The sequence below is a fragment of the Carettochelys insculpta genome, chromosome 3 (genome assembly GCF_033958435.1).
Source record: "Carettochelys insculpta isolate YL-2023 chromosome 3, ASM3395843v1, whole genome shotgun sequence".
Taxonomy (NCBI): Eukaryota; Metazoa; Chordata; order Testudines; family Carettochelyidae; genus Carettochelys; species Carettochelys insculpta.
The window spans coordinates 196,705,298-196,727,913 of record NC_134139.1 but is presented as its reverse complement, the minus strand read 5'-3'; the positions used below and the strand labels follow the sequence as shown (position 1 = coordinate 196,727,913).

Sequence of the window (22,616 nt, the reverse complement as noted above, 5' to 3'; positions counted from 1 at the left end):
GTACAAACTATGCTTAGCAATCATTTCACCTAATACTGAAATGCAATCTGCTTTTGGGGGAGGGACACAGTAACTCTTCAGAAGTGCATGGTATTTCTACACAGCTGTCACCTTCTGCAATATCATCAGTAAGAAAGCAACAAAACATAAATCAAAGTTCCATTAAATCTTCATGGAAACAACCAAAGAGTTTACATGAAAAAGAACACAACTGGTTGGGAGGGAAATGCTGTTTTTAAATGTCAAACAACTTTAAAAAACAAAAGTGTAAAAATAGGGGACGGAAAATGTTGAGTTCCTCCAACCAAGTGATTCTCATTTTGTTTTCCCTTGACTATGACCCACATTCTTACACTGTATTGGTCATCACTGAAATCTGGGTGCAGTATTAGCCTCCTAAACAATACAACACCATATTGAAAAGCTGTTGCTATGCTACTGTACTATACCAAGCCACAGCTGGAGCCAACAGCTAAAGTGGCACAGTGCTGTTGGCTTCATATTGATTCATGGACCTTTTCAGAGGGAGAAATAGCCCATCTGCACTGTGTGTGAACAGGATACTCATTCAGTGGAGGGCAGAAGTAAAGCTTTTTACCCTTTGTACCCAAAAGATTAGGCAAAGTCTTGCTACTAAAGCACACATTCTGTTCATAACAGATAGCATGGTAATTATGAATGGGGAGGTTATCTGGGACAGAACTGCTGGTTTGCTAATCTTCTCATGCACACAGCACAATTTACATAAACATAAATCAAGCTGTAAAGAGAGAACCATAGCACAATTCTTCTCTCGGAGGATTGCTGGTGCAGATGACAAACATAGATGAGAAAGTCAGTTTTTCTCTTGGGTTAGATATTAAGACTTAAAAGATAACCATCCTACAGTCTGATAAAGTGGCAGCAGCAGCATGCTGTGTTGCCAGGCTGTGGACAGACCCAGGACTTTGGTGCTCTAGGCTACTAGTGTCCTGGGTACCGAGGGTGATATTCTTTACTCTGGTCGTATTACTCCTACTTTCAACAGTGTGAGATCAGAATCAGGCCCAAGACTGAGTGAAACAGTGCTCTTGAAGCCTGAAAGTAGATGCTAAGCAGGCAGCGATAGCACTGCATTGTGGCTATTTCTTCAAAGAAAGGTAGTGGTGGAGCCTCCGAGGATGGTCAGCTACAGTTAGAAATGTTTCTTAGGAAGATGCTAAAAAGAGAAGGTGAGTTTTGTCTAGTTTCTGTAATCCAAGCAGATTTTTAAAAAGACAACACAAGAAAGACAAAGATATACTAAGTAAAGTCTGCCCAAAGATAAAGTTCTGGTGCCCTTATTTATGCCACACAAGCCGCGTCTACACATGCACGCTACTTCGAAGTAGCGGCACCAACTTCGAAATAGCGCCTGTCACGGCTACACGTGTTGGGCACTATTTCGAAGTTAACTTCAACGTTAGGCGGCGAGACGTCGAAGTCGCTAACCCCATGAGGGGATGGGAATAGCACCCTACTTCGATGTTCAACGTCGAAGTAGGGAACGTGTAGACGATTTGCGTCCCGCAACATCGAAATAGCGGGGTCCTCCATGGCAGCCATCAGCTGAGGGGTTGAGAGACGCTCTCTCTCCAGCCCCTGCGGGGCTCTATGGTCACCGTGTGCAGCAGCCCTTAGCCCAGGGCTTCTGGCTGCTGCTGCTGCAGCTGGGGATCCATGCGGCATGCACAGGGTCTGCAACTAGTTGTCGGCTCTGTGTATCTTGTGCTGTTTAGTGCAACTGTGTCTGGGAGGGGCCCTTTAAGGGAGCAGCTTGCTGTTGAGTCCGCCCTGTGACCCTGTCTGCAGCTGTTTCTGGCACCCTTATTTCCATGTGTGCTACTTTGGCATGTAGACGTTCCCTCGCAGAGCCTATGTCGATGTGGTGCTGCCCAACGTCGACGTTGAATGTCGACGTTGCCAGCCCTGGAGGACGTGTAGACGCTATTTTCGATGTTGCTACATCGAAATAAGCTATTTTGATGTAGCGTGCACGTGTAGACGTAGCCACAGTGTTTTATTGAACCAACAGACCCACTGAAATCAAGCAGACTACTGATGGGGTAAGACAGTCGTTGTCAACCTAGATAAAGATATGTAGACATTGCTATGCTCAGCATTGCTATTCCCCATAGGTTTAGGAGCCTAGAATCTTAAATGCCTAAATCCCTGTTGAAAATGGTATTTAGACTCCTAAATCAGTTAGGCATTGCAACGCTGAGCATGGCAATGCCAAAATACTTTTAAAAATCTGTGCCATCATGAATCCAGCCCTAGGATTCTATGATTCTATGATCTTATACAAATACAACGTTAGGACATTCAATTTCCTATCAGTCATTTCTACCATCTCCATTGTTTTAGTTAATTTGAGTTGTTATCACAAGTTGATCTTGGTATTACAGTAACTAGAACACTCTAAAAAAGAGCTTTTCAATTATTCCCTTTCTCAAACTGTTCAATTAACTTCAAAGACCCAGAGGAGCTGGTTACAGATCACTGAACACCTCCGCTTCTCCATTTTATCATATAAATCCAAATTATTATTATTAGTTCATTCTCACATATTTTCTCAAATTTTCAATCTGGCTTTAACCAGACTCCTTTTCTGTGTGTGCAAAATCTGCTGCAAGGAATAACTTTAGATACAATTTTGCACCAGCATTCCTTTTTATATGGTGAAAATTGTACTTGCAGCTATTTGTGTTTGAATGCTGTGGCTGCACAAGGAAATCAGCATTTGAAAAGCTGGCCCTTACCATGAAAAAGGGATATTCACATTTGTGTAAATTTCTTTACACATTACCCATACAAAATTAACATTAAAAATCACAGAAGTTCATTTAGACTCAGTGTTCCAATAACTCTCCGAGATTTGTATGAGTGCTCAGCTAGCTATGCTCATATGGGCACCCATAGCCTTTTTTCTACAAAAATAGGTGCCGGAACTCCCCTCAGCCCCAAATTGTCCTGAGGCTTAACACTCTGCAGTCCAAACCACCCCCAGGTTTAACCCCCCATAGTCCCAAACTGCTTCCAGGCTTAACCCCCACAGCCCCAAACTGCCCCCCAAGCCCATGAGTCACTTTTACCTTCCCCAGGAGCTCTGCATGCTGCTGTTCTTCACAGGCCTCCATCTTCTCTGCACCGCATCTCCGCAGCTCCCCCCAGCCCTTCAGCTCCTCCCACATACAGCTCATCAGGCACAGCTTCCAGGACCCTGCCACACTAAAAGAATAGGACTCAATTTAATTGGTTTAAATCAATTAAATTGAGTCCTACTCTTTCAGTGTGGCAGGCAGGGCAGGGACCCAGGGCAGCAGCAGTGGGAGCCACAAGTGGCTCCTTAAAGAGCCACATGTGGCTCCCAAAATGGCAGTGCCATGAAAAAAGGTGCCACAATGCCTTTCCGGTGCATTCTGCCGGAAGAAAAAAGCCCTGGGGGGTACCAATATTATCACATCTTTAAGATGGGTAAGGGGCATCCAGTGCAGTGCATCATTGCTCCTGTGTTAATTTTCTAGCACTAAATATTTACACCTGGTGATTTATTGATCCAAAAACATCAATAAATATATCAAAATGAAATTTTCTCAGTACAATCTAACATTTGCTTCACAGGCCATGGGAAAAACTAATAAATGGGAAAGTATGTGGTTTCAGTAAGTGTAGTCTCACAAATAAACTTTCACTTTGCAACGATTAAAGTGCCTGTCCTTACAATCATCTACTGAGAACAGATAAGAGTCTCTGACCAAACTTCTGAGAAAATTACCAGCTCTAGTCATCACAAAGGGGAAAAGTTAAAAGATAATTTAAATGCTAATCTATAAGGCAGTTAGGGCCACTTTCTGCCCTCAAGTTCACACATACACTTCCCAGTGAAGTTATGAAAATTCCAGTATAGATAAATGAGGGAAGTAGTAAGTTCTCAGAATGTCCCAGCTAAAAACTACAATGATCAGTGATGCTCATAGGAATGGAGTGCTGAGGCTATTTTATGCTTTCAGCTGTTCAGCTCTCCTGATTGCTTTATATTTTAAAGCAAGATGTAATATATTGAAAAATGCTTTGTATTCTGCAGAGTGAACACTCTTGTCTCTACATGTGTAAACAGTTTCCATCACTTTCTTGATCAGAATTTATTTTTAAAAGATTTTGTCCTTGTGAAATTCCCATCTCCTGTGCATCCAAATTCACACATTCTATCCTTTTTCAGATACTGCCTTCATCACTCCTCCGAATTCTTTATTCTGTTTTCCAATTTGTGTAAAAGTTGAATGGGCTGGTGTTAAATATAGAATATTATATTATTAATAATGCCATCATACTATCCATATGTACCACTACCCTTTACTGGATGTAATCTAAACTAATTACCCATGTGTCTCAAGCCTTGTATTGCTAATAGGAAAATAGTTTTTCCTTTGGCTCATGGTAGGGAACAGTGCATTTGTTGTGAAAAACATGCTTTTTTAAGGAACATATATCTGAGCGGAGTGGGTATGAACCCTAGCTCATTTCTCAAAGAACTGTTAAAAGTCAATAAAATATTATTCAATATTTAATATAAAGATGTAGATTGCAATAATATCAAGGTTGCAAAGTAAAGCACTCAGACTTCAAGAAAAGACAAAGTTAAAGCTGCCTGTCCATTAACATCAAGTGCACATATTCAACATGCAACCACACTATTGGTAAAAGAAGCTTACAATTTGTGTGTATGTTTTGGGTTTAAAAAAGCTATATTTCTAAACAAAGTTGCACCTGAGTCAAGATGCCCCATGTGACTAGCACCCAAAGTTGTACGTCAGTCATTATTTAGGTTTCAAGAGCTTTTTTGCTTAAAGAAACCACAGGCTTATTAAATAGGTGCTGTGTGGGTGTGACAAGTCCAGACATGTTCAACTGACACAACTGTCCCCATGGTTAATGCTCGTTGATATAATCTTTATTATTAGAAGTACAGTGAGTTTCTTGATAAAGATCACATACTGAATTCTGTTGCAGGTTATACTAGCCTACAGCCAGAACAATCCATTAAAAGTGATAAGTCACTGGGTATCTTAACACTCATGGAAAGACGAGTTAAGAGGAAGAATGGCTTTACATTTCTAACATTTTCCGGTTGCATTTAACAATAAAGGAGAGGGAATTAATTCCATAAAATATCAAGACATTTGAATGAGACTGATACTGTTGATATAGGGTCAGCACACACCAGCATCTACAGCTATCTGAGATACTGAAGTGATTTGCACTGTGCTACTTCCTGAGTGAGCTGGCTACTATTTTGTTTTCTGGTTATTTCTCCCCGGTTCTCTCTCAGCAGCCATCTTTGTCTAACTTACTAGTCCCAAATGTCTACCACTGTCTGGAAGGAGGAAGGGATGGAGAAGGGTGAGTGTACCCTACTGATGCCAAAAGGAAGTGGTCCTTCCAGACTGCTACCAACTATATGGGGAGGCAAAGCCTGGGGAGGATGACAACAGTTTGAAAACAACCATCGAGCAAACTGACTAAGATGAGGCACACACAGCATTACATCCAGCCCAGAGGAGAAATCGCAGACTCCACAGCCAGAGAGGAAAGCTGGAGAGCTAGACAAGCAGAGTCAAGCTGTAAGGAAGACCTCAAGCAGCAAAGGGCAACCAAGAATGAACGGTGACCATCCGTCCCATTTGTCCTGGGATAGTCCCTTATTTAAGCTGTTTCACGGGTGTCCTGATTTTTTATGGATTAATTGTCCCATATTTTGCAGGGCTCCAGTTCCCTGGCATCCCATGAGAAGCTAGCTTGTCAGCAGTCTACAGGAAGGCAATTAGAAAAAGAGGTGAGCCCAGCCCATGAGGTACCAAAAGAGAAAGTGAGCCCAGGGGGTACCAAAAGAGAAAATGAGGGAGAAGTCAGTGAGGTAGCAGAACCCAACCACATGGAACAAGAAACCAAGCAAAGTTCACATGGTGAAAAATAGAAATAGCAAAGCCCGGGTGGGACATCAGGACAGGTCAGAGGGAACACAGAACAGAAATAGGCCCCTCTTATGTTGAGTTTATCATGTCTTAAATAGCTTATTTTTCCTGAAATATACTGGTGCAGAGAACCCTCAGGATTTAGTGGACTGTATTCAAAATAAATTGTCCATTATTAACCATCCACTGTTGTTTCTCCAATGGCTCATTTCCTAAGACTAAAGGAGATGATAGAAGGGGAACTCCATTTTGCAGTCTTTGCTCTAAGTTATCATCAATCAGAGGTAATTTAGAATACAGAAAAAAACTTTTCCAGAGCTTTTCAGTGCGAACCCTTCTAAATTGCCACTCCTCTTGCTCATAGAGGATTGAAGAAAAACAGGGAAGCTCCCTGACCTGATCACTACCCTCCTAACTATGCATGAATAGAGGGAAGATTTTGTTCGCAGATCTCCCTTCTCCTGCATGGAAAGGGAGGAAAGACTATTTCTATGGTACTACTACCCCCACCTCTAAAACCTGTGGATGTGCTCTGTGGGACTCCGGTCCACGTGGAGAATAGAGGTAAAACCTGAGCTGACTGGAGGCAAATGTGCAAAGGCTCAGGCAACAGCAGGTGGTACTGCACACAGTCTCCTCTCTGGCCCCATCAGTGGTTAGGTAGGAAAGATCTGTCGTGGGGTAAGTCGCAGGTGGGGCTGGAGGGTGAATTGCAGCTAACTCAGCTCCATTGGAGCAACACTGCCAGGGAGCTGGGGAGCCGCCAGAGCCAGAGCCAGTTCATGCAAAGAGGGCTACAGTGAGGCTGGACCTGATCTTCTGCAGATCATCCCGATTACCCCGATACTGGCACTGTTTCTTAGTGCAACTGCCCAGCCCACAAGATGATGTGATGGGATTGCCACCCGAGGACCCTTGCAGAGATTTTCTACTCTTAAAGCCTTCTTCCAGAGGTTTCACCATGGGCAGTAACGATCAGGGTCAGAGCTTCCAGTCCCTGATGACCATTTCTACATAAGGGATGGTCTGACTCATAGAGCTAAGGGTTTTAGCTTTTTTTAAAAAGTTCAGGTGCATTAGGCTTGACTCTCCTGTCACTTTCAAGAGTTTGATACGAATGGAACTGTACTGACTCCAGTACTGACAGAGAAGCAAGTGAGAAGAGACTCAGCCCCTTGGTTCTTCTGAATAAACCTCACTCTCTTGGGATCAGCTTGATCTGTCTTTCTAATCATAAGGTAAATTTCACACGTATACATCTGAATTACAATCATTTGCTTGTTTTTTCCATCTCCCATGCAATTTGTATGCCAAAATGTTCTACAGGGTAGCTGTTTCATTGAAGGAACCAGATAAGTATAGGTAAGGAGGGAAAGATTTGTTTTCAGCTTGAGCTTTGAAATACAATGGAAAATTGAAGTGGGGAAAAAAGGATTATTGCAGGTGGCACATAGTGTCAGGTTAACTCTCTTGTGGGGTCCCTCTACACAAATCTTTTTCCTAATTTAAAACAAAACGATCAGCATTATGGCATCAAAGTTATACTGGGGTGGGAAATCATTTTTGATGCTGGAACCACTTCAAGACTATAGTAAGTGACCTAGAGCTGCACTCTTCCATATTCATGGACAAAGTGTGGAATATGGCATGGAGGTTGGGTGAAGAAGGGAGCTTGAGATAACGGACTGGAGTGCAGGAGGACACATAGGTTTGGTGAGGGGTTTCGGGTGAAGGAGTGGGTTGTGCCCTGGCACAGGGGACTGGGATCCAGGATGGGGCATGGGTGACGGAGAGGATTCTGAGGGTGCAAGTCTGGGATGGGGTTGTGACCCGGGGCAGGGATGAAGAAGCAGGTGCGTGGGTTTGGGTTGTGACCTAGGGCAGGAGAGGGTTATGATCTGGGTGAGGGGACTGGGTACAGGGCCTGGGAGGGGGTGTGGGTGCAGGAGTTTGGGGTGCAGAGGGTTTGATTTATGTGGCGTAAGGGGGTGGGGGTGGGGCAGAGCATTGGGGGAAGGGAGGGAGAGCACTGGGGGGAGGCAGGCTCTAGCTGAGAGGTGCTTACATGCATGACTCCCAGCCAGCAGCCCAGGTCTCTCAGCCCGGCTCCCTGCCAGTCCCCTACACAGTTCAGAGCAGCTGGCTACAGGGGCATGTGCTTCTCTGAATGCTGTGAGCCGGATGAAAGTGGAGGGAGGGGTACTTTGCGTGCTGCCTGTCCTGCAAACAAGCAGCTCTTGCTGACTGGAAAATTGGCCAGTGGGAGCTGGGAGATTGTGCTGGGGCGAGGGCAGCACACAAAGCCTCCCATGCCCACTCCCTATGCTCATAGTATTCAGAGAAGCACGTGGCCCCTGCAGTCAGCAATGTGTGGGGATGGAGCAGGCAGCGAGCCTGGCTGAGGCTCCTGCTTGGCTACAGTCCAGATTCAGCTTGTGGGCCATATTTTGCCTGCCCCTGCGCAATATTAAACTTGCCTTCTAATTAACATAAAACTGCTCTGTGGTTACTTGAAAGTCTTAAAACGTGTAGAATACAGTTAATTCAAAATAGGCTGCTTCTTACCACGGAACAGCTTCTATCAGTTTCTTTCTGGAAGGGAGCCTGGGTGCAGGAGAGGGCTCCAGGCTGAAGCAGAGTTTTGGGATGGAGGAGAAGGTGAGGAGCATTCGGTCTGGGGGGCGGTGTGGTGCGAAGGGAATTCTTAGCTGGGGCAGGGACTTGGTGTGCAGGAGTGTGGTGCAAGGTTCAGGCTCCAACTGAGAGGTGCTTACCACAAGTGGCTCCTGGTCAGTGGCACAGCAGGGCTCAGGAAGGCTGTCCACATGCCATGGCACCATGCTGCTCCTGGAAGTGGCCAGCTGCTGGCATGTCTCTTTGCACACCTGGTGGGGAGGGAGACAGCATGTCTCCATGTGCTGCCCCTGCCTACAGTGCATGAAGATGCCTCCTGCCCCCTCCCTCTGCCAGGGGTCCAGAGATATGCAAGCAACTGGCTGCTTTTGAGCCCTTCTGTGCCACTGGTCATTTAGTGACCTGGAGATTGTGATGTACGGGTCAAGGCTCCAAGATCAGCTACTTGTTCACAATAGACAGGTTGATGGCATATAATTACGGATTTATTTTTGTGGGACCCTCCTTGGTGCTGGGCTGCAGCCCGTAAGTCCCTGAATTATTCCAGTCCTGATGGCACAAGCTGCAGAGGAGAAGGCTTTTGGAACAGTGGTGGCAAGAAAAAATTGAGGAACAAATTATAATAATTACAATATCCAAAAATGTTTAAAAACCCAGTAAAAGTCACTAAGAAAAGAAAATTCACTTAACTATTATATTATTTACAAAATTCAAGCACTTATAAGCAAGGAAGTGAATGGGAAAGTGCACTATAAATCTTACAGCAGCCATAGAATAAACATCTTCTTATCAAACTAGTTGCCACAGGAGGTGAAGGAAGATATTTGTTAGCTGTCAAGCATAGAATGATTCTTACGCTGTTTCCAAGCAGTAACCAAACAACAGAAGGCAACATAGTCTCACACTATGGGTGTGTCTACACTTGCATTCCTCTTTCGAAAGATGTATGCAAATGAGGTGAATCAAAAATGCAAATGATGTACAGATTTGCATATTTGGCACCTCATTTGCATATTCTGATTTAGAAAGAGCTTCTTTCGAAAAGAAGAAAGCCAGTGTAGACACTGCTCTTTTGAAAGTAAACCCAATCTTCAAAAAAATCCTTCTTCCCTTTATTTGTTTTATTTATTTATTTAACATCATTTGCATTTTCGATTTACCTTATTTGCATACCTCTTTCGAAAAAAGGAATGCAAGTATAGACGCTCTACACAGGCACAAATCTTTGAAATAGCCATGCTAATGGCTATTTCGAAGATTATTAATGAGGTGCTGAATTGAATATTCAGTGCCTCATCAGCGTTAGGACGCTTCTGGCCACAGTGCTTCAAAAGCACCACTTTTGAAAGCAGGTGGCCCAGCACGGCTACACGGGGGTCCTTTCAAAAACCAGCTGACTGATTGGAATAAGGGGATTTCGAAAGGTGCAGGTCCAGAAGCATCCTAATGCTAATGCCCCGCTGAATATTCAATTCAGCACCTCATTAGTAGTCTTCAAAATATGACTATTTCGAAGATTTGTGTCTGTGTAGACACACCATAGTATCCTAGCTTGCTCCCATTCCTTTCAGCGGCAAAAACCTCTCACTTACTGGGAACAAAATAGTGCACCCAAAACTATCCACAAGGAAAGTTCTGGATTCTTCCAGTGAAGACTGGATGCTTTCCTGGAAGATGTGCTTCAGTCAACCACAGATTATTGGGTTCAAAACAGGAGTAACTGGGTGAGATTCTGTGGCCGGGTGTTAAGTGAGAGTTCAGATTAGATAATCTAATTGTTCCTTCTGGCCTTAATATATGTAAATAAAAATCATCAATAACGGTGCATGAATTGGGATAATTGGAGGGATGGTGACAAGGCATTTTGATCTAGAGAGATAAAGAAATATGTTCAAATCGTAGTATTTAAATACTCTGTAAGTGGGAAAACAGTTTGATCAATCCATTTGCTTCATCAGAAGATTTCTTCTTTATCCTGTAAGAAAATGACAATTTTCCTGGCAAACCAATTTTTCAAGCCAAGATGTAGGGACTTTGCAATGGAAGCTAATTGCAGTCTTAGCTAAGGAGAGGCCATGATACCATAATTCCTGAAAGGCTTGTAAAACACAATCCACCCGCCCCCTCCTTTGCTATCTCATATCAATGCAAAGGTCGTTATATATTCTTGCTTAATATCAAATACTAAAATTGCTGAGCGCATTAGTGGTAACACAAACTCATGTTCTATTTTCAAAATATCTGGTCACTCAGAGCCAGATTCTGATAGGTGCTATTTAACATGAATAAATATAACTCATCAAGTTGTCCCACTGGAGTCACTGGGATTACTCATGGAGTAAAGAATAGAATCTGGCCCTTAGACAGTTTGCAGTTTACTTAATATTGAGAAAGGGGGTATAAAGAGATGTTTTGTGAAGGAAAGTATAACATTTATTTAAGAGCTTAGATGAATGTGATTTAGAAACACAAGGGAAAGAGTGAAATTGACTCCGTAGTGATTCAAAACTGACTTGAATTCCATTAATAGGCATTTAACATCTGCCTATTAACTTAATCCTTGGTAGCCCCAGCCCGGGGAGCTGGCTGGGGTGCAGAGCTCCGATGGCAGCTCCAGCCCTGACGACCTGGCTGGGGCCAGGGTTCCCTGGCAGCTCCATAGCAGGCACCTGCCTATTAACTTAATCCAATTTGCTGTAATAAATAAGTTGGATCTGTTCCAAAGATGAACATGAGAAGGAATTCTACTTCCTGAAGATGAAAGAATAAACATAGGTAGGTAAGCAGTATTATCCCAATGTTACATGGGGAAACTGAGTCACAGAGAAGGTAAACTATTTGCCTAATTTCCTGCAGAATGTCAGTGACAGAGCTAGGGGCAGAACTTAGCACTCGTTTCAATGAGTCTGAGGATACTTGGACTGATTCTGGTTCATATGCCCCTGTACAGGTCTAGAAGCACAAACCCTTACCTTAACAAAGAGGAAAATGTCATACTCGGTCAGAAAGTTGTCAGTTTCTCCCAAGTTGTTGTTAGCTGGAAATCTGGTGGAAACTGGGGAGCTAGGGGAAGTGCCTGAGCTCTTACGAAGTCTGAATCCAGTAGGAGACAGAATTTTGTTTTCAAACACCATCCTCTCCACAGATTCGTCACCCTCTCTTGGGCTCATCATCTCCATCTCTTCCTGGCGATGCTGGTCCTCTTCAGCCCCTTGCTGAGAGGAAGCTGAGCCATCCTCCCCCTCAACCCCTTGCTGAGACGATTCAGAATTGCTGCAACTGTGGACTGGGCTCTCCTGACAGCTGATGTCCATGCTTTCTAGAGTGGTGGTGGAAGAAGGAGATACTGGGTCTTCACTGACTTGCTCATAAAGATGATCTTCCTTTACTTCCTCTGAATCAGGAATCTCATAGAGGCCAGTATTCTTCACATTCTCATACATGTGAGTAAAACCCCCCTTTTCCATGCTGGCTGGTTGGTTGGATTTTATGTATCTTTTGTTACCTGGAGCAGCTGGAGCTGGCAACAGATAGACAGGTTTAAAGGGAAGCAGTGTTTGTGGTGTGCTTTTTGAACGCACGGGTACACATGACAGGTTTCCAACAATCATTTACTGAGAGCTTTAAATCAATAAACTATACTTCCGCTAAAGTCAAAGACAAGACCAGCTCACTTTTAACCTCTTCCTGGATCAGGACACTTTCAACTATTTCAATATTTGCTCTTTTCAACATATCTTTGCCCAACGTCAGTATATATAGAGAATCCAACTCAGATAATTAGTAAGGGACAATAGAAGTCATTTGGGAAGTAAACACTGATCTTTATCTGAAAGTTTAATATACCTTGAGGATACTTGCAGCTTAGAGGAGGTAGATCTCACAGAACTGATCTGAGCATCAGTGAAAAGCAAGGGTACCTACTCCTCTGAGCACAAAATGCCCTCAACAATGTAAACAAGCTGTAACACTTCAGTGGTTAATCACAAGCCAGTGAAGAACCAGTTACCAAAAAATTAATTCGAGAAGTAGCACAGAGGATAACCTAACATACTGGTTATCTTAAGACCTGCTTTCTCTTGAAGTCTCTGTCACTGACATACTATATGACCTTCGGCAAATTACTTCACATTCATCTGCCTTGATTTGCCCATTTGCAAAGTATGACAATAATATTTACCCATATTTGTAAATTACTTTGAGATCTAGAAATAAAAGAACTATAAGCTTTAAGTTTTGCTACATTACTCTTGCAGGGCCTGCCCCTTTGTGGAAGTTACCAGACCAGGAACTTGCTGGCAGCTCCAGCCCCGAGCATCCATCTGGGTCTGGGGAACCCCAGCAGCCCCAGCCCTGGGCACTGGCTGGGATGCGGAACTTTGATGGCAGCTCCAGCCCTAGGGACCTGGCTGGGGCCAGGGGTCTCCAGCAGCTCCATGGCCAGCAGCCAGCTGGGGTGTAGAGCCCCACTGGCAGCTCCAGCCATGGGGACTGTGCCAGGGGAAGCCTGTCAGCCCTGGGGCCAGGAGCTGGCTGGGGCATAGATTTCTGCAGGCAGCTCCAGCCAAGCATATCTGGCTCCAGAAGTACTGGGGCCAGGAGCCAGATGGTGTGTAGCTCTGCTGGCAGCTGCAGCCTCAGGGACCCAGCTGGGGCCAGGGGAATCCTGGCAGCCCCGGGGCTGGGAGCCGGCTGGGGAGCAGAGTCCCACCAGCAGCTCCAGACACAGGGACTTGGCTGGGATGGGGGGAACCCAGCAGCCCTGGTGCTGGGAGCCGGCCAGGGTGCGGAGCCTTGCCAGCATCTCCAGTCATGGGGACCAGGTTGGGGGAAGCCCAGAAGCTCCAGCCTTGGGGATGCAGTAAAGGCCAAGGGGAACTCTGGCAGCCCTGAGGCCGGGAGCCAGCTGGGGCATGGAGCTCTTCTGGCAACTTCAGTACCAGGGATGTGGTTGGGGCCAGGGGAACCCTGGCAGCCCCAGGACCATGAGCCGTCTGGAGCGCAGAGCTCCAATGGCAGCTCCAGCCCCGGGTCCTGGCTGGGGTGGGATGGACAGACTGATGGACGCTTCTCCTTTTATAATAGTATAGATTTAAGATTTATTATATGTGTCTCCTACTTATAACAGAGGGCCAAAATCACAGAGTTTGGATTTGGAGCTGAACTCTCCAGAGTTTGAGGAGGTACAGATCTAGTGACTGGATTCAAGACTCCTCTCATTTTATGTATATACCGGGCTTTTGACTATCTTCATATTCTTAAGGCCCAACTATATACAGTCCTGCATGGATGGGCATGGAAGGAAAGAAAATACAAGACCTTTCCTCTTACTCCCCCGCCCCTATGCAAGGACTTGGCCCAGTCCTTATGTTTCTCTGGTCTGACTTCTGGAAAGGATGCTGGATTCCACCAAGGGACAGGTCAAATTGGGGAGAATGCAGAACCAGTGTCCCTCCACCAGCTCTGCATGGAACAAAGAGGTGCACACACTACATCCCTATCAAAAGGTGTATAATGGATGCTGATTCCCTGAAATCAGAAGGCTGAGGATTAAAGTCATTATTTTTCTATTCATCCTATCAAAGCAATAATAAAAGTAAAGCAGCAAAAATGTAGTAGCCTTTAAACCTGCAAGCAGCTGGATTCATCACCTAAATCATTCTGATTTACCTATCTTTAATTTTATATGAACAATAAAAATGCTGTGAATGGAATTTGCATTCCCTATCTGGAACTAACACCACTCTGCATAGACAGACTAAAATAACTGAAGGACAATGAGATACACTGAACGTGCTTATGTTTCTGGAAAGGCACAAACAGGGTATTTCAGGGGTGTATAATTCATATTCAGTGTGCTACTCATAATCCTGCCTGAACCACACACGTCAGCAAGCAGAACAAAGCCCATTTCCCCTTCACTGTTTTCATACATAACTGGCACATTACTTGAATATTTTCTCAAATCCCAATTAAAATTTTATCAACCATATGTCAGACATCATAAAAAAAGTCATGTGTTAGCTCCCAGAACCATGAGATTGGCTTGCAAAGCATGACATTTTAAAACAATAAATATGGGGATCTTTTGATTTACTTTCTGTTTTTCAAGCCTGAGGACTGTTTTCAAGCTTTTCTGTGCAATCATGAAACTAATATTTAAAAAAAAAATCAATGCTGAAATTATTGCATAAACATTTGTCTCCAGGACTTGGGGCTTCAAATAAAAATTGAAAGGTTAAATCATGGTTCCACTGAAATCAATGGGAGCTTTGCCATTAAATGTTGCCAAAATTTCACAACAAATATTACAAAACTTGGAATAAAATCATAAATGTTGGCACCACTGACATTTTGATGGGCTCTGTATTCTTCACAGCTCCCAAAAACTATATTAAGGGTCCCAATTCCCCTGTCCTAGGTGAATTCTGTCACCTCTTCTATGAATGTGGAGGTCCCCCTGGTGGCGAAACTTGTGCAGTTGCATTGCAGAAGACGCTGAATTCAGGGCAGGGAGTTGTACAGCACAAGAACTTAGGTTCATGAGAGCTCTCAGCAGAAGAACAGTAAGGCAGTGAATGATAAAGTCAGGAGATCTTCTGCTGCATGCAACCTCCAGCAGCACACAGAGCAGATATGCTAAGATGTGCTAAGAACATCTTGCAAAGTTGAAACTCTGCCAGAATCTGAGCACACATAAACCTGTCAGAGAGGTAGCTGTATTAGTCTGTATTTTCCAGAACAACAAGAAGTCCTGTGGCACCTTATAGACTAACAGATATTTTGCAGTGTAAGCTTTCGTGGGCAAAGAACCGCTTCATCAGATGCACAAGTTGGGGCAGGGTTCCAGGGGGGTATTTAAGAGCTAGGAAACAAACAGGCACCATAATTTATCTTTGGAAGTCAACTGACTCCAGTGAAATTTAAATGGGATTAGGGGAGAGGGTTTAAAATTGGCCTAGTAGGTTTCATCCTCTTTTTATACTGCTGCAAAAATATCAAGTGGTTTACACTGTTCCAGAACCCAGCCTCAGAGCTCTTCCCTCCTGTCAGACTACTGCCCCCTGTCCCTGATTCCTGCCCTCCTGCACACGCACCCAACCCTGATTTCCAGCCACTCACTCACTTATCCCAGCTCTCCCACATCTACCCCCAGCCCCCTGTTCTGCCTCCTGCACCTCTTCTTCTCTCACTACCAGTCCATACTCTGGAGGACAGCAAATGGAGGACAAGGCAGTCACTTTTATAGCACAATAACCACTCAGTTGTAGGTATAGATTTTTAATTTTACCTATTTTAGTTATAATAATGTAGTATATCCTTTCAATGGGTGCACAGTCAACTAATATTATGTGGATGTTTGTACTAAATAGCTCTACTGGATTGCCATTGAACTGTCTTAACTCTAAGCAGTTTTACCAGGTGTTCTGTATTTCACTTAGGGAAATATGGTCACCCTACTTCTAACAATATGAATGAAGAAGTCTTTTTCTTTTCTTAACTCATTCTCTTTCCTTGATATAATACATGTTAAGCAGACTGTATAGACTCTACAGACTCAACAAACCTGGCACTAAATTTTTTAATAGATTTACACATTTTTTAAGGCAAAGGCAGATCTTGTGACCATATAGTCTCAGGATACAAAACAGGCCACAGAATTTCATCCCTATATTGCACCAAATTTGTGTTTAATTAAAGTATATCTTCTTGAAGACTTCAAGAGATGGAAAATTCACCACTTTCTTTAGTAGTTTGATTGAAGTCAATCACCTTTGCCATTAAAAAAGTCCTCTTTTTTTCTAATTTGAATTTGTCTGCTTGTAACTTCCAGCATGTGGTTCCTTCCCTGCTATATTAGAGAGCCCATTACTACTAGTATCGTCTATCCTTAAGCTACTTATGTGCTGTGATCAGGGGACTTGTTGATTTTTGTGATAAGCTAACCAGATGGAGCACTTCCAGTTTATCACTCTGAGGCATTTTTTTCTAAGCCTTGAAAATCTTCATGACTCTTCTGCGTATCCTCTTCCACAATCCCCTTCACACAGTTTCACCTTACTCATAGATAGCACCACCACTGAGATCAGAAACTGACCTATAGAGTGAAGGGGCCTGATAATGCTCTCACTTACGTCAGCAGCCCTAAACGCCAATGGTTGTAATAGGCTTAACTACCTACTTCAGTGGTCTACTAACCACCCGCAATAATCCCAATTCAGGAAAATCAAATAATATCCAGTCTCTTGATCTAATATGAAATATTACTAAATTGCCAAAGTAGTAATTTAAAATACCCTAGTCTTCACATAGAAAAAAATAAATTTGAAATTATATAGTTAGTAACTTGGACTACTTCATTGAGACAAGAAAATTAGAGAAGAAATCAAGTAAATTACTCTCATTTAAACTAGCTGAGGATCATCCCTTTCTTATGTGCAAAGTGAGAAGCTACTTAGGGTATATTTTTGTAAAGTCACACAAGGAGGTACAAGTTATGTGTCATTGTAGATCCACAGCAAACAGGAGCTGCAAGCAACCATACCTGCAGATGTGCAGGTAAATAAAAATGCCAACAGCCTTCCAATGCATAACCCTGGCAAACTGTGTATAGCCCAAAGGCCACTTACCTACCCCAATCTACACCAACATTTGGAAAAGGTAATAGTAGCAAAAGGCAGAACTGAAAATGGGTAAACAGAAGACATTAATTTTAAGTATAAGAATGGAGTGGAAAACAGTGATTAAAATGAGCTAATCAACATGCTTTGAAACATTGAAGGAGAATTAGAGTTTGTAACTGGAAGAGGCTGAACATACTGAACTATTTTATATTGCAGTGGGATTTGGGGAATCTCAGCACCTAACAGGACTGGACCCTTAATTTGTTTTTGACACGGTCTAGTGGTATAATTACATCTGATGGGTATTTAAATATAATATTTTGTAAATAAGTCAAACTAAAATTTCTGTGAGCCTTTGAAATTTGTAGAGATTTCTTTCTGTCTACTCATCTAATATTCCAGAGTTTTTATATTTGAATGTTATTACTTTTCCAGAAAAAGGCCTAAGAATCTCTGTGAATGGGTCCAAGAAGATTCTAGCTCAATATGCAGTGGAAGTTAAACAAAAATAAAATGTTAGGCCCTGGAAAACACAAACTTGTTGCATCTTGTCAGAACCTAAACTATGAGTTCTCTGGGACAGGGATGGTCTTTTTATTGTGACACTCTGTTACTCCTAATTTTGGAGCTCACTTCTGCCACAGTTCAATAGCACTAAACCTCTGTTCTTCCTCCCTGGTTCATGAAAAGCCCCCACTCTAAGACCTTGGCCTCCCAATCGTTACTTCTCTTGGGTGACGATGTGGGTTTTTTCTCCTCTGGACCAGAATATTTCCAGACTGAACAGGTCCTTGCCTACAGTGTGACCTCTCCAGTGAAGTCAGTTGCCCCCCATAGTGTGCTTTACTTTTCTCCCCAGAGACACTACATAGCATAACTGACACAAATAAGCTACCTTGCAGCTTTTTTTGAGCAACATCATTCATTCTTAAGGCAAAAGCATTAAAGAGAAAATATATTAAAACTCTAGAGGAACCTAGATACATGTAATAAGCTTACGAGATCATCACTGACTCCAGCAAGGGCTCTGATTGGTGATTAGTCCTTCAAAGCACACAAAGTGATTTTTCCTGTGGTCATAAATTCATCACAGCTTCAGCTCAGAACAAGCACCTCAGGAGTAAATTTAATTACTCCTTTATACACACTGTCTTTGAAAGGTCTCATACAACTGGTCACCAGAAGACAAGAGGTCCCCCCAGGGTGAAGATTCAAAGACTAAGTCCCTAGTGGGAATTCAACTTCATATGTTTTGTCCTAAAAATCATTCATCCAGGCTACATTGTTCAATACAGTCTTTTGAAATGCACAAAACTTCCCAGAGGTTGCATGTATCCTGTCCTTCTCCCAAAGAATTTTTATGCAAAGCCACAATAATAAACATTTGCAGTTCAATACACAATAGTCACACAGCCGCAGTTGCATGACTAATACAGTTATCTTCATCAACCTGTTAGGCAGGATGTCAGCACCACAGCCACACCATGATGATTCTGCTTTGATTCACACTTCACCTGGTTGACAACAATAGTATGCTATTGATTCTATAGTATCTTCCAAACAGGTTTGCTTACACCTAAAATGTTAGTGGCTCATCTCTTATAAATTGTGAGCAGATGAGGTTTTATTCTCCACTGAGCTTGTGTTAAAGATCACAAGAAGACCGTGATCTTCGTCCAACACTGTTACCTTCCATGAGATTGGAGTACAACCAGCTGCACCAGTTTCTGCATAGTATATTTTTCTTGCCTTGTCTCTCCATTGTGTGCTTCCACAAAGATTAAGACCCCATGTCTTCACACAATTACTTCCCTGCTCAACCACTCATTCTCTCTCTCTCTCTCTCTCTCTCTATATATATATATATATATTTCCCTATGATTCCCTGCCCCACTCCCTCAGACACACTCTAAAATATATACATTGAATATAGAGAATGTGTGTCTGGCTGTCTGTGAGTCTTTTTGTTCAAAAACTCCTCCTAAACCATAAGAGAAAGGACCACCAGATTTTACAGAATCATAGAATACCAGAACTAGAAGAGACTTCAAGAGATTGTCACATCCAGTCCCCTGCCCTCACAGCAGGACCAAGCACCATCTATATCATCCCTGTTAGGTGTTTGTCTAACCTGCTAACATAAGAACATAACATGTTCTTAAATTTCTCCAGTGATAGAGATTCTACAACCACCCTGGGCAATTTATTCTAGTACTTAACCACCCATTTGGTATGCAGCTTCCTCTTGCCTTACTTAAACCAAGATCAGGGTTCGGTTGTGGTAGGAAAATCGGAAATGCCTGGAATCCGATGGTTTTCCCGAACATAGAAATGGGAGGGGCACAGAGAGGAGGGATGACATACTTCAGACTCACCACTGGGGCCAGTAAGTGCAGGGAACAGCAATACCGCAGTGTGACCCCTGGGGTAGCTGCAGCAGGAAAACAGCGGCCAGTTGGGGACAGGGCTCTTGACCCTGCTGGCCCCTCGCCCCTGTCAGCCCTGACCCCCCTGGGAATACCCTCCCAAACAGACACCAGAGCCAAGAACCCTGAACCAGTCCTGCACCAGGAGCTCACACTGGGACTGGGGAAAGCGTCTCAGCTGTGGCCCCAACCACCCACCACCGGAGCTCAGGCAGCAACTGGAAAAAGCATCCCAGACCTTCCAAACACAGAGCAGACACCAGGCCAGGAACTGCACAGCCTGGCACAGCCACACCCATGAGAATAGGCTGGGCTGGGAACTGCAGCCCAACCTGGGTCCACTTCCCCACAGCCCAGAGGACAGGCCATGAGGCCTGGGAGCAGTAGCCTGACCCAGGTGCCCGAGAGGAGAAGTGGAGGGTTGGGAGCTGTGACCTGACACAGAACCCCAGAGGGCAGGAAGGGGGAGGGAGGATGAGACCCATGGTTCAGCCTGTCCCCCAGAGGACAGGCAGAGGGGCCTGAGCACCACAGGCTGGCCTGCCCACCCTCCCCCACCCTGGAGCATAGACTGGAGCTGGGAATTGTGGCACAGCTTGACCCCCCACCCCTGGATCAGAGGCTGGGGCTGGAGACAATGGCTTGCCTGGAATCAACACCAGGGGAGCTGGGAACTTCAGCTTGCCACCAACCCTGACCAGATGTCACAGGGAGCTGTGCTCCACCCCCACAGAATAGATGCTGAGAGTGGGGCCAAGAATCATGCTCCCCGAGCCCCCCAGAGGAGAGGCCTTGGAGCTGGGAAGAGCGGCCAGTGGCCTGCCACAGAGAAGACACTGGGGCTGGGGAGCACAGCCCTGCCCCCCCAGACCAGTGCCACGTTTGTTGCAATGGATAGCCCAATAAGCACACACACACACACTGACCTCCCAGACCCCCGCACTGAGTCTCCTGTCATGTGCTGTCCACCCTGATTCCTGCACCCACCCCTGCCCTAAGCCCAATCCCATACCCAGCCACCAACCCTGTGCCACCCCAAACTCTGTCATGAGCCCCCGACTCCTGCTCTCACTCCTTCACCCCCACTACCTCCCAGCCCCCCAAATCCTGACAAGTCCTCCACTACCCACTGCCTGCCCTGAGTGCCCCCAGCACCCCAATCCCCTAGCCTGAGCCATCTATCCCCTGCCCTCACTCCATTACCTTCCACCTGCTGCCCTGAGCTTCCACACCCTCCCAAACCCTTTCCTCACTCCTGCACCCCCACCCCCCAGCCAGAGGCCTCCCACCACACCTAACCACCTGTTCTAAACTGCTGAAACCCTCCTGCATCCACCACAGCCAACCTCTGACCTATAAAAATAAACATACTGTGTATGTCTGCTAGTACTATGTAATGTTGCCCAAAATGTACAAATATGCGTGCCTGAACTTCACAACCAAAACAAGTATTCTCACTTTCAGAAATACAGAGCACTCACAAGTCCTGAGAAGTCTTCCGTTTTGGACTGAGTGTGACAGATGAGGAATTTCTGGCTGAGGGAGTGGAACAGCTTAGGATGGCCTGTGCATCCTGTCCAACAGAGCCCTGTTTAGATGCCCTGCTTCAGAGCTTAGATTGTTGCCTTCAGGCTTTCTGAGAAGGTAGGTAGAATAATGTTACCATGATCTGTGAATTAAAAGCCTGAGTGTATATGCTGTATAACTGGCTGTTTTTTATACTCAAGTGTATTCACACATGTTTATTTTCATCTTTCTCTGAGACATTTGTTCAAGACAGAAAAACAATTGGTCCATGTAACTTTAGCAATATCTGTGCTTCCCTCTATTTGTTTGTGTGTGTGTGTGTGTGTGTGTGGGTGGGTAGGTGGGTGGTGGTGGTGAGACAGAAAAATCAGTGATCAGAAAGATGTTGATTTAATGGCAAAAATTAAGCCTCCAGGTCTACTTATCCCCAGAACATTTATAAAATGGGCAGTTGTCTTTGCAGTTGTCTTGCAAAAATCTCCGTGGGCCTGTTAATACACCTCAGTCTTGACCTGGATGCTTTACCTGTCCACTTGAAAGACCACTAAACTCTTTGCATGAGCCCCTGGATTGCTCTCCTATGGTAAAAGCTTTCAGTCATTAATAAACTGAGCCTGATTTGAACTGGCATACTTAACTGTGAAATGCTCAGTTAGCGATTGTCAGTATCTTAGCAATCACTATTAATTTAAATAAATAAAAAGCTTTTTATTTCTGGTTTCCCTGCAACAACTTTTACTCCCATATTTCATGTTCATTTTACTCTCCAAAGCTGTTGTTGAAAATACCACTGAGTTGAAATTCCCATGAGCTGATGGGAATAAGGGGACTTCGAAGTAGGCAGGGTCCTTTCGAAAAGGAGCTCTGTCGGGACGAGACGCACGGCGGCGAGGCGCGTCAATTTCGAAGTGCCGTGGCCGCCCGCATGCTAATGAAGCGCTGAATATGCATTTCAGCGCTTCATTAGTAAACTTCGAAATGGCCATTTACATGGCCATTTCGAGGTTTGGGGCTCGTGTAGACATAGCCATATATTGATAATTTCAAATGCATAGTCAAGGACGGAGCTAAACTGAGAGCAAATATCTATAAAGTGTGTAAACATTGTGGGAAAGATTAATGCAAAAATTGATTGAGAAAAGGGCCAAACTTGATGCATGCCAAGTCTTCAATGGGAGTCTACACATTCTTGTGTGACATCTATTTGCTTCTAGCATATGAGACTATACAGCCACAAGAGAACAAAGGAGATACCACAATGTCATTGTTGAATATAGCAGACTATATACATGTGACCTTGAAATAGGAATGCCCATCCTGGGTCAGACCAAATGTTCATCTCTTCCAGTATCTTGTCTTCCAACAATGGCCAATGCCAAGTGCCTCAGATAGAATGAGCAGAACAGATGATC

The 22,616-nt window shown here is 44.2% G+C and overlaps 1 protein-coding gene across 1 annotated transcript in view; it reads right to left on the bottom strand.

Annotated features, from left to right (window-relative positions):
- CLIC5 (chloride intracellular channel 5) overlaps positions 1-12,108 on the bottom strand; it is a 125,221-nt gene extending 113,113 nt beyond the window's left edge. The window contains exon 1 of the mRNA XM_074991366.1: positions 11,600-12,108. Coding sequence (XP_074847467.1) covers positions 11,600-12,094 — 495 coding nt within the window. The 5' untranslated portion in view covers positions 12,095-12,108. The remainder of the gene's footprint in view (positions 1-11,599) is intronic.
- Positions 12,109-22,616: the final 10,508 nt, after the last annotated feature.